Source organism: Nesoenas mayeri (assembly GCF_963082525.1).
Source record: "Nesoenas mayeri genome assembly, chromosome: 3".
NCBI lineage: Eukaryota > Metazoa > Chordata > Aves > Columbiformes > Columbidae > Nesoenas > Nesoenas mayeri.
In genome coordinates, this window is record NC_137544.1 from 62,683,547 (window position 1) to 62,696,614 (window position 13,068).

At 37.2% G+C, this 13,068-nt stretch overlaps 1 protein-coding gene across 1 annotated transcript in view; it reads left to right on the forward strand.

Annotated features, from left to right (window-relative positions):
- Positions 1-13,068, forward strand: part of ADGRG6 (adhesion G protein-coupled receptor G6) — a gene marked incomplete at its 3' end in the record, with an annotated part of 103,078 nt that overhangs the window by 55,642 nt on the left and 34,368 nt on the right. The window contains exons 6-8 of the mRNA XM_080342692.1: positions 3,577-3,662; positions 5,024-5,076; positions 5,157-5,210. Of these exons, the coding sequence (XP_080198818.1) occupies positions 3,577-3,662; positions 5,024-5,076; positions 5,157-5,210 (193 nt within the window). The remainder of the gene's footprint in view (positions 1-3,576; positions 3,663-5,023; positions 5,077-5,156; positions 5,211-13,068) is intronic.

Below are 13,068 nucleotides of genomic sequence, written 5' to 3' on the forward strand. Positions count from 1 at the left end.
AAAGTAAAGTTCAAATAGATGCAGCTGTTTTTTTAAAAAGCAACAGTTTTATGAGTTCTGATTTCCTTCCAATGACATTGTCTTTAGAATTAGGGCACCTTCTTCATTCAAGCTCAAAATTCAGTGTTAGTGTACCTCCAAACAGCTACTCAACACCTCCACTCCCACCAGATCTTCAGAACCATCTTGATACAATTTCTCCAAGCCTGATCCCCCAGTGGGATGTAGCAGAGTTAAGCTTGCCAACAACAGTAACACCAAGAAGTCATCTAACAGTTTTACGACAAAACTCAATTGAAAATCAAGTGGACAGCCTGAGATACAATCTGTGGACAGTAGAACAAGAAATCATTGGTGATAATGAAGACATAAGGAACTCTGCTGTTCTGACATCAACAAACATAGTGAGGTTTTCTGAACAGGATTCAGAAGGGGAGGTGTATCGATCCTTTAGCAAACACAAAGAAGGAGTGTCTCCTCTAAATATTGCTAGTACTCATGCCTTGGATTTTGAAAATGCTTACTATAGACATTTTGCAAATGTCTCTTCTATTTTGGAGTCACCAAGAACTGCAATAATGAATGATGCTGTATCTTTGCCATTTTCATACAGTGGAGTTATTATTCAACACAAAGAGACCACCTTCAGCCACAATCTGATGACACCTACAGCAGCAATCCATCACTCTTTCATGCAGTCCCAAATGCCAGTTTCTTCTGTAACACACCACCAGTCATCACTTTTGGCACATGATCATTCTTTGGCCAATTTACCATCTGGGACAAGACAAAGTACCACCCCTTACCCACCACTGCATCAACTTACTAGCTCTCCTGAAGTCTTTTTATCTTGTTTATGTTACTCCTTCACTGAACTGGGCTGCCTGTGTCGACCTGAGGTCAACTACAGTATGTCAAATCCTTAAGTTAGATGTAGAAAAAAAACCAGATTATTTTATCTATTTAGATACTCAGTTGGTAGACTGAACATAGAAGTAGCTGGCTTTCACCCTTTAGATATAGACCCATTTAGCATATGAAAAGGTTTGGAATAGTCATTTAATTACAGTAGAAGGGAATTTGTAACATTTTAGTAGTAGTAAATGTCATTAACGTGTGATTTCTAATTTATGTGTACTTCTCTAAGACTGCTCTCATGAGACTGTGAGAATACTACATTGGGTTGCCATGAATTTTATATATTTTTATGCCATTTTATTGTTTGAGATTGTATGAATGTTTTTCACTTACAGTATTCCTATATTTTTGAGGATTTAACTTCCAAAAAGCAAAGTTTTTCCAAAAGAAACTTTCCTAGCAGAAGAAAAAAAAAAGAAAAAAAAAATCAAACACCACACCACAAATCCTGGTATTTCATCGATCATTATATTTTTGTAGTTCATGGTGAATGTGGGGAGAATTGTTTTTCCAGGTTCTTTTTTCCTCTTTCTTTCAAATTATCTTTGGCTACTTTTCATCAATTTTCTGCCCATAAAAATATTTTTTTTCATTCAGCATTTTGAGGTGGGATTTCCACTGTTTAATTTGGAGAGTGAGAAATGATTTTTAGTTTTCAATATCTGCCACTGCAGTCTCCTGAGAGTGTTTAAAAATGTAGATTAGTTCTTTGTTCTTGTTCTTTTTTCACCTCATTAAAGCATGCCTTGGGTTACCATCTGATGGAGATCTTGAAGCTGTTGACTAGTTTGTAGTTATTATGTTTGATTTTAGAAATACTTTGCATATTCCTATATTAAGGTGATTTTGTCCATATACGTAATTATATAAATAAGGTTATAATTTTCCATATTATTACATAGCAATGTGTGAGAACATATATAATGCACACTTTCTGTATGTGTGTATCTGTATAGCACATATAAATGTTACATTATACATATAAAATTGAATATATGTATATGCAGAGATATGTACATATAAATGAGATTCAGGTCTTGCAAGTGTTTTCAACTTGCTGAAAGTCCAATTTTCTACTTCCAAAGACTTATTTTTTAATGTTTTTTATTTTCAACCATCACAGTAATTGCAAACTAAAATTTTCAGATTAAACCGGACACCAAATTTGTGTGTTTGCTGAGCTAAGGGAGGGAAAAAAAGACAAATCAAAAAGGAAGCAAGTTCATTCTACTCATAGCTAAATTTTAATCAGAGCTTACCAAAAAAGGTAACTGGTAAACCATCTTCCTGCAAGGAATTGATTCTTTAGTATTTTATCGCAGAGGGATTTTCATACTAATGTCAATGATGATATAGTGATGATATGAAAAGAAAGAAGAATATTCAAGCCAGCTCATGAACAAGGTAGTAACCAACACGCACAATTAAATCTGAAAATACTGATTTCATTTTTTTTTTCCTGTTACTTTTGTTTCAAGCTCTTGTAAAATGATAATCTATGAAGTTTTATATGATGAAATTTATTCCACATATACATAACTACAATAAAAATGTCTGTTATTTTGGCTCAGGAAGATAGAGCAGTTCTTTTATAATAAAGAGACAGGAAAGGATTTTTGTATCATTATTGTCATGTTCTTTCTGTTCAGCCCTATGTAGTGTCTCATTAAGATTTACATAAATACATGTATCTGTGATCAAGACACATGACTTTGTCTGGTAACAGCCCTGAACCGAGCAATGCTACATGTGCCATACATGCAAGTGAATTGATCCAGAAATTCTTAAACCTCCTCAATATCCTGGGAACTTTTATCCAACCAGACATTCAGAATTTTTAGTAGCTTAATGAAAATAATTCGACTTGTGAAAAGTATGGGCTTTTAACACAGAGAGTAACTCTGAGATTATTTGATGTTATTTATTAGATGTGAAATTTTGTAATGCTACCTACCAACTCATGAGCTTAAGAGAATTTATATTTACCCAGTGCCATTTCCAAACAATTTTATTGAATATAAAATTGCTCAAAGCCAAGTGTTACATGTTTTGTGACTGAAAGATGGTTTGTTCAGCTGCCAGTTTTGTAAAGCTAATGTGGGTTCTTCTACTACCTGGCCATCACCAGGCCTGAGAGTAAAGACCGTGCTGTGAAAACAAGAGCTGGAAATCCCTTCTCCCAGCTAATTCTGTCCTCAGTTATCTGGTTACCTTATCTGCTCTCCCAAAGTTTTAAATCTAATCTGCTGTTGTTGAATTCTGGATTATAACAATGTGACCGAGAGTAATAATTACCGACTTCAGTAATCATGATTATTTTTAAATTCATTACACTTTCATGATCTTGCTTTTACATACCCCATTAAAGGTATATGCAAAATACTATTTTTATATATGTTGTTTGTGAGTTTGCGTGCTACACTTGAAATGTATGGATTGGGGGGGGAATTATTATCTAATTCAACAGGACTAGTGAGCATGGACCCAAGCCCACAGGGCTTGTTCACTCCAACCTTGTATAACGCTAGCAAGAGCTTAAAGTGTTCTTCTAGCTGGGGTTCAACCCAATCTTTATATTCATCATGAAACTAAAGTCTCAGTATTAAAAAGGTAAAAATGCTCAGTGTCTAACATTGTAATGCTGTTTTTAATGGACAGGTGGACTGTTCTACAGGATAAGTATAACTGTCTTTAGTTCCAACTCCAACGCAGAAGTGAAAGTACAGGATGTGGTTGCAGAATGGGTAAGTTACGTTTTCTTTCCTGCGTGATTGCATGTATGAATCTGTCCCGTTGATGTATCAATATGAAAAGGAAACAAAAGAAAGAATACCAAATAAATGCTTATATTAATATGTGTTCTCTGAAGATCTTTCTGTTATTGCTTTGTGCAGTAATGGAATCCTATCTAGCTGGGGTTATTAGGCACTGTAGGTAAAATTTTGAAATGTCTCTACTATACAAGTCAGCTTCTTAAGAAATACAGATACTAACTGAGATTTTGGAAAGTGTGGAGAACCCAGAATTGTCCACTGAAAGAGAATCATGTCCAAGTTCCAACATCACTATACAGAGTGAATGTTTTCTCCCCAAATACTAACATGGTTTTGAAGTTATATTGTAATAGAAATAACAAAAAAACCCAGGCAGTGCTCATTTGTGTGAGACAATACACTTTTCCAATTTACCCTAATATTCTCTACTTCAGAAGTCTTCTGCCACAGGTCAGTTATTTGGGTTTCTAGTAGCCCTGGCTTTTCAGCCAATTTTAGCAGACATAAGCTCTCCTTCCTGAGCCCTCTGGATGGAGAATTCTTGAAGTTCCTGCCTCTGAATGCTTCTGCCTGCATACATATATTCTCTGTCCTGTTTGATAGTTCATATAGGGACACTCACACAATCTGTAATTAGTCTTTATACCAGCTACTTACATGAAAATATGATGCCATAGATATATGGCAATTATTCTGTATTTTACTTTAAGTAAACCTGGAGGCTTTCAGCTTTCAGAAGCTAAGGCAGAGAAGCCACCTATAGTCATCTACAAACCAGAAATACAGCCATTCTCACCTGCCAAGGCTGTTCTCTTAGAAGCAGTAGCCAGCAGAACTACGCAGGTGCCTGAGCCAAAGAATCCCAAAAGGTCTCACTTGGCCCTAGCAGAGTATGCAAAAATGTCTTCTGGGGGAAAACTGAGCAGCCATTTCCCACTCAGAGTAAGTGGTACAAAGGTCTGGAAAAAGATCATCATAAGGTTGTAGACTTATAGGTGAAAAGTGACCCTGTAGTTTTATCAGTAAATCTTTTCTAATCAAAGCGTTTCTGAGAAATGGAAAAGTTCAGCATCCTGTGCACTCACATATTCACTGTGTCATGACCCTGTAGAGATTTCCTTCCGTCAGTAAAAAAGCCCACATCTCTCACTACCAGTTGTACATCTAATATAACAATCACCTCACTGATATCAGAGTGTTCTCTTTGCTTTGAAAAACTGAAAGGGACTTCTCAAGGGAGAGAAGGGTGAAATTCTAACTCTTTTTTTAAGCAACAAAGAGCCCCATTAACATCTCACCATTCATATGATCAATGTCTTCCTGTTTTTCAGCTAAACCGTACTTTCCAGAACTGGAATTACACTGTGTATGTGGTCAATATCAGGTAAATGAAGGGAGAAGAAATTTATGGTATGTTTCTTTTGAGAATCAATCCACCCTAATTAATGTTTATTTCTTTTATAGCGTCCACCCTGGCTCCATAAAAGAAAGAGTAAGAGAAAAAAGAAGTATTAAAAGGTGAGATTTTTAAAGACATTTTCTTGATAGAGGCAATGGCTGCTATTACAAGTGGCTTTACAACAGTCTTTATTGTTATTGGATTCATTGTTTGTTATTGAGCATATGCTGCCAGTCTGTAAATATATGACTGCTGTCGAGCTGAGCGCTCTGATGTGCTCAGAAACCTAATACTGGTTATCATGTTTGTTTTGGTTTAAATCTACTTAGCTTTAATCCTCAACAGATCATTTCTTCCAGAGCTAAGATTTCATCTGTCACAAAACTGAATAGCCATATCATACGTATGTGGTATGTCACACCCAGCTTACGTTAACAACAAGCTTTGGTACGCTGGCATCTACCCACTGTCACTGCGTTTATTCTCTTGAACCAGAGCCTTTTCATTTAACAGACACCTTACTAGATGCAAAACACTGGAAACTCATGGTAGAATTGAGAGCCAAACTAGTGTGAGTTAAACTATTTACCATATGCTCTCATTTCCTGACTTCTGCTGGGCTCAAAGGCACTGGAGTTGGGACAGCCTCAAAAGCAGCCAAAGAAATTTGGGTGGGTTACACCCCCTGAAAATCTGGTCTCACAGGATTTCTTTGAAAGCAGCAGCCTGATTTCTGTGGGATGTATGGGGAGGCAATGAACCTTAGGACCAAGTTAAGGAGAGGAAACCAAAATGTGAGTAGTCATGTGAGGAAGGGGGAACAAGTGGGTATGGGATGTTTCTGTTTGCAGTGTAGGCAAGAGTTCGTAGGGAAAGGACTTTAACTGCTGACTCTTGAGAACTGCAGTGATGACACACGGACTTTTTAAGTACAGAGATAGCCCAGGATTCACAATTTACCATGAGGAAGTAGTTACTGATGCTTCCAGTGTTCTACTGAGTTTACCTAGACATGAAAAGATTTGTAAAAGGCTCTATCTCCTTCCCACACACCCACAGCAGAAAGACAGCTTTTATTGGCAAAACCATTTAACTGGTGTAGGATAAACCCAGTCTCTGAATGGGCTATTTTGCTGTTTGACCTACATTTACAGTAGGGTGTAGTGATGTGGGTGGGATTTTTTTTTCACACTTCTAAATGATACACTTATGCCAGCAAAACCTTTTAAGTGGAGACCTTGCCTCAGGTCTTACTAACAGTACAAGACTGCTGAGGAATGTAAAACTTTCCCCATCTTTATTGCTACATCTTTTACCAGGCTAGTAGCCCAGCTTGTCAGAATCTGTTCTCCCCTAGAATGAACACCTTATTTCTTCTCATCTCACTTTCCCACCATCCTGTCCTCTGGACTTCCTTTCTTCTTTCCAGCCTACAAAAAAGGAGGTGAAGAGGGAGAAATTATTCTAGTAATTCCTTCTCGCCTTGCCTTTCCCTTTCCCTTTCCCTTTCCCTTTCCCTTTCCCTTTCCCTTTCCCTTTCCCTTCCTCGCTTTCTGACATACAGTGAGTATAGCACTAAATTACTTCTAATACTGTGTCACTGTTATGGGGAAGCAACCCTATTCCTATTTACTTTGCTCATCATATGTAATTTCAGAGTCAATGGAATTGCATGTTTGTAATACGTCACGAAGTTTTACAAGGGAGGCTTGGCCTAATGAAAAACTAGTCTTCTCATGGGCTGTGGTGCATTTTATGTCAAAGCCAAATGGCATTTTGTTATGATTCTAAATAATTTAGGATAAATGCTAATCATGTCACAAAAAATGTTAGTGTTCTCCAAATAATCATGGTTATTGTGCTGTGCATGTTTTCTTAGAAAGGAGAAAAAAAAGAAAAAAGAGAAATCAAGATTATACCCAACCTAGAAACCCAGCTGGGGCAACATAGGGATAATTAACAATTTAATTGAGCTACACGATACGTGACTGACAAATGAAAATTACTCTTTTTATACACCGTGTACGCACAAATACATATATAGAAGTATATGTACACGTATATATACACAGGATTTTTTGGCTGTTTTTAGTGTATTTTTTGTGTCTTGCATATGTTTCACACATCATTTACCTCTTACAGTAGAAAAAGTTCAGAAAATTTGATGTTCTCCCAGCTTTAGGTCTTCTTAGTATATGTCTATCGCCGTACATTGCTTCCCTTCTAAAAGAAGGATTTGCTTCTCAGTAGTCATCAGTGTTTCTGGGTTTAGTCACCCAGTTTCCAGTTGTCTGATGTTCACACAGCTGTTTCCAGATTTTTGAAAGAAAGAAATCTGTTGAATTTCTGGAAATCCAGAGAGTAAACTTCTTTTTTTTCCCCTGCTACTTCCTGATCATTGCTTTCCAGATACTTCGTTAGGTTTTCCACTTTCTTGGATTTGTTCTGGGTAGGTTTCTAAGGAAATGCTAGAAGATACGAGAGTAACATTTTGGGGTACAAAAAATTAACACGTTACAGGTTGGAATTTTTCAATCCCTGATGGAAGTAGTGTTAATTTCTCACCTACTCACGTGATCCACTGAAATGTTGTGGCTGAGTGCTTGTTTGTAACTTGCTCAAAGTGTGATTTCATACAGTTTCTATTAATTAAATATTCCTGTAAATTATTTCTGTGAATAATTATTTCTCAATTTTGGATAATCAAGAATAAGTCTCTTGCAGTTTTATACATTCCACTATTTCCACTATTTCCCATAGTTTTTAAGTATTTCTTATTCCATTTGTCTTCTTGTTCATCTGAACCGAATTTCACTCTACAGTGAAGACCTAATCCATAAGTATCATGGTCTTAACTTTATCTTTTACAGAAGTCTAACTTTTACCAGTCTAACTCTCTAAACCTTATCTGTATTTTCTGAATTTTCCACAAGACTATAGCCTTCTTATTTTTAAGACACTATCATTATTCTTTAAAATGCTTTTTGAGAAGTTTTCCTTCTCTTTGCTTAAATTCATATTCTTATTGAGACTGTATCTTTTCTAAGTACCTTTTGGATTAGTATTTTATATAGCAGTTAAAAAACAAACAGACAAACAAACAAAACACAAACCCCACAACCTTTCTCCACTTTTTCTATACATTTTGCTTTTCTTCAACCCTTATTTACCACCCTGCTACCTTATCAAGGAACTTCTGTAATCGGTCTCCCCACCTAGTCTTCTTGCAAATGAAAGAGGAAGAATCACTAGAGAGAGAATGATTCAGAGAAGAAATAGAAGCTGGAAGTGGGAGGTAGGAAGCTGGCTTTTTTTGGCACAGTAAAAATAGGTGTTTTCCAAATAAATATTTTAAACTGTACTGCATTCTGGAGAAGAGCAAAACAAAACAAAAATATGAAAGTGGATTGTTATTCTTTCATTGCTGTGCCTTATGAGCTGGAGAAATCCTCAGTACACTGTGCTTATTATGTGTTTATGTGTATGGTGATGAGAGACAAATAGAGTGCCAAGTCCAAAAGTGCATATTATTATCAGCACCTTTAATAACATGAGATCTCTGGATGACAGCAGTATGTCAAGATAATACTTTGGTAGAATATTAACTATTTTAATAGACATAATTTTATCACAGCTATACGTGACTTCATGCCTGTGTTTAATTTTTTCCTCTGATCATGCTGTTTCCATCTCTTAATGAGAGCAGCTGTTCAAAATAAAGTAGACAGTAGTTCAGAATGGGCTATGGATATAGCTATTTCTTTGTCCTCCGTTATTTTGCGCAAACCCTTGAAAGTGAAGCCAACTTGTGTTCTTTATGTAGATAAATCATGAATGTGTGTATTTCTTTCATTTATTCTTTGCTTTTTATGACACTGTACTGTTGTCATAACTTTCTGTGACTACTGCTGCTTTTCTCAGAAGGGTCCTACTGTTCCTAGGTCTTGTAGGGCTGCCTCAGTAAGGGAATTGGTTTTTATTAAACAGCTCAGCTCCCCTGCTAAGTCTTTTTTTTTTTCTTTTTTCTTTTTTTTTTTTTGGTAAGCAATTTTGAGAATTCAGGCTCCAATTAATTTGTAACCTTTTCTCCACTCAACATACAAGTAAGATTATGCTTACTCCAGCTCTCCAGCTTCTAGTACTTTGATTGTCACAATCTTGGCCTATTTACTGTGTTCAGTTGCTTCTGCTATGTAAAACAACATTAATTTTAGTACTGTTAGACAACTCATCCAGGTTAAAAAACAAAGTGGTAGCAATCTGTCTAAAGACCACTAAACTTAAACAGAAATGCCTTCTTCCAGGAATGAAAATAGAGAGGAAAGCAGGAAATCAGAGAGGCCCGTGCCCAATCCTGCTTTTCTGAAGTCTGTGGGGGTTTTGCCACCGGTATCAGTGAGGCAGATTCAGGCTTCTGCATGCTATGTTCTTGGATGCTGTGCTGCTTAATGGAAAGTTTAATGCACTTGGATAAAACTTAAGCTAATTAGATTGTGTAATAGTTTCAGACAGAAGTTAGCAACATCAGAGCAGCATAATTTTGCTTTTATAGCCCTAAGTATCTTTACCGAGTAAAGAAAAATGGGCAAAGCATTAGGCTTTTGCATTCTTCGTAGATTACTTCAAACTATACATTATTAAATAATAATGCTATTCTTGTTATAAATGAAGTGAGGCTTTAAGAACAACTTGGAACTGGTCTGCCTCTACTCCCCCTAACTTCAGATTCAGTGTTACCAAAGGCAGCAATGGACAGCTTTGACCAGCACTGAGAAACATTTTAAAATACCACCCCACATATGTTATGTGTAGTATTTCCACTTGGAAAACTGACCAAAAAGGGCCAAGCAGAAATCCACAGGTTTCTCCACAGTGCCCTGGTGGCATCTTGTGTCCATGACCTGTAGAGAAAGCCTTCATCCCAGATGGTGGAATTTGGGAATTCTTCCCAAGTGACTGAAGGGTGATCCTTTCTTAGTCTCCTGCTGACACTGCCTGCTCTTGATCCAACTTCCAATGACTTCCTCTGTCTTGCCACTGACTTTAACTGGATTTAGTCTAGGTTTAACATTGTCAGAGATCATTTTTAGGAACTGGGCAGTCAGGTTTTCTTTGTTAGGAACATAGCATAACCAAAATTTGTTTCAGCAAAGACCAGCTGTTGAAATGAGAGGGATTCCAGACCTTTCTGTTTTGCCTTTCTGCTACATTCTCTAATAAAGAATAGTCTTCATACCAAATCATTGCATATTACAAGTGCTTTCTGTTGAAAAGCCACAGTTGTTTGTATTCCCACACCAGATCTGCAAGAAGAAGGAAGGCCCAGGGACACAGAGGCATTACAATGCTGCCTGCAGCACTGTTCTAATACAATGGCCATTAACTTACAAGGAAGGCTTAGCATGCTTTTATTTTTAGTAGTCCAAAAAGGTAGCTGCAATTTTTAGTTTTGTGTCCTGAAGTATCAGATTTTATTTTTTTTCTGTAACATCACTTTCTGCTGAGAAAGGAACCTCTTCATCCTTGTTGTTGATTTGACTGTCTATTATGCCCAGTCCTATTTTATTGCTGTCTGTTCTGAACTTTTTAATGGTATCACAGTCAAAATCACCTCAAGTAAATGTTTATCCACATCTCAGATGCCACTGTAGAATGCTTTCAGTTTCCTTCTACATTTGTATCTCTTTCTTTCTCTGCATATTTTCTAACCTGTCTGCTGTTTGCATTATGTCTTCGCTGAGTGACATGCAATAGTCAGCTCTTTTTCTGTCTGTCCAGTTAACATGAAGAAGTTAATAGTGTTTACAGGTGACTCTGTGATCTTACCCATACTGCCAGTCTTGAGTGATAGCTGCTTATTTTCAAATCCAACATGACAGCAAGATAGGTAAAGAATGTAATGCTGACATCTTAAAACTTATTTAAATATCCCAGGATAGTTAGGAATTAAATTCCCAGTGACTTTTAGTGGAAATTTAGATTCTGTGAATGCTTAGATTCTTTAAAAATGTAATTTGTTAAAGTTTGATGAACACAATAATTCAGCATTAATTCAGCCTGCCTAGTACAACTGAAGCAAGAGGAAAAATATGCATTGGTTGCTATCAACCAGATATCTTCAGGTATGAGACAGTCTGTGCTGCACGGTTCACATGGTTTGTTAATCCTTCCTTCAGGCTCCTCGCATCGTGTAGCAGCGAGACCACAGCCCGTGTGTAGGCACACTGTCCTGGAATAGCTCTGAGTCACACTGCCGGAGAAGAAAGCCGTCTTTGTGGGACGCGCCATGGCAGGGCAGGCACCCCCACTGCTGCCTGGGCCTCTGATGAGGACGCAGCTTTGTAAACTCCTCTCTCTGAGCCAGCTTAGCCTAACAGACCAGGACAAAGTGGGTTAGACATCCATCTTTCCCTTCTTTCCGGCTTGCTCCAGGTGTCACCATTTCAGTCAAAAATAAAGAGAGGCATAGCTGTCACCACTGTGTTTATCTATACCACAGTCCATTCTTTTGTATTGACAGCAGTGATATTAGCAGTACAGGTTATTCTAGGTGATGTGTCAGTTGTAATTGATGACTGCTGCAAGAATCTATCAGCTTTTATATGGCATACAATAAAAGATGTAAGGTTGGATGTAGCAAATCCAGTCACAGAAGTAGTGCATGGCAGTGTCACCATTTATCTGAGTCCAAGGATTTTGTTCTTTACCGTTAAAATGTTTTCCTTGTGGGATCTGAGTGTGTTCAAAAGTGGAAGGAAGTACTCAGCTTCATATTGCGTCACCTGTCAAGTTAAAAGGTATTTATTTACTTTGGGAAGATAGCATGAGTCATCCTGAGAAGTTTATAGAAATTGTTTTCATCATAATATGGAACAGGCTCTTATTACACAGTATACATAACTTGTGCTCTACGAGTTTCACAGAAAACAAGTAACAAAGTGGTTTAAGAGATTATTTTTATCAGTGCTTCATAATCAATATTTTCTCTGTAATTGTTCGAGATAACCATAACCAGTTCTACCTCATCTATCATTATCCCTTCTGTTTTCTTGCCATTATCCCTCTGCACAGTTATGGGTACTAAATATAATTTTGGTTAGTTGGGAGTCCTGCAACAGGCAGCATAGTTGTAGCGGTGACTGTTCACTTACGACTTCTGTTTTGCAGCCAAAGTGCTGAGGTAGGGAGTGGCATCAGTGTATTAAGTTTTCCTCCTCTGAAGTAAAGGGAATAGATGAGTGAAGCCAGGATCTTTTAGGAAAGATGGTTAAGTGCCAGGAGACTCTGGGGCTGAAGTACTGGAGGGCTGAAGGAATTGGCAATCTCATAGGCAATTTCCATGCCTCTGCTAAAAATAAATGCTGTAATAAATTTGTGCCTCGTAATATATGCGCAGTATAAAGCAAAAGACTACTAACGCACATCTACCCTACTGAGTCTATTGCCATATGTTAAACACTCCAGGGAGACCAAAGGAGTGTTAGGAGTAACTCAGTATCTCTGGGAGCAGGGGAGGAGTAACCTGACCAGGGAGAGCTGCAATTTCTGTGCTAAAATACTAAAATACATCCATTGGGGAATAAACAAGCCAAACCAGCAGACAGTCACATTTTTATCTTATTCTCGAGCAACATGTTACCAGTAAAACAGCATATATGAAAAGAAAAAATAAAAGTATACTGGTGCTTAACAAAAACAATAACCAAAAAACCCAAACAAACACACACCCCTGAAAAAACAAACAAACAAACAAACAAAAAACACAACAACAACAAACAAAACAACAAAAAACACAACACCATGCATGCACAAACAAAACAAAACAAAACAAACAAACAAACACCCCACAATAACAACCAAAAAAACCCCATGAACAACCAGGGACACTGTATATTTGTTTACTTATTTCTGTACATCTGCAACAGTGAAACATGTGGAGTATTTAGTTCACATTCATGATTTCTTTATGAGGTTTGG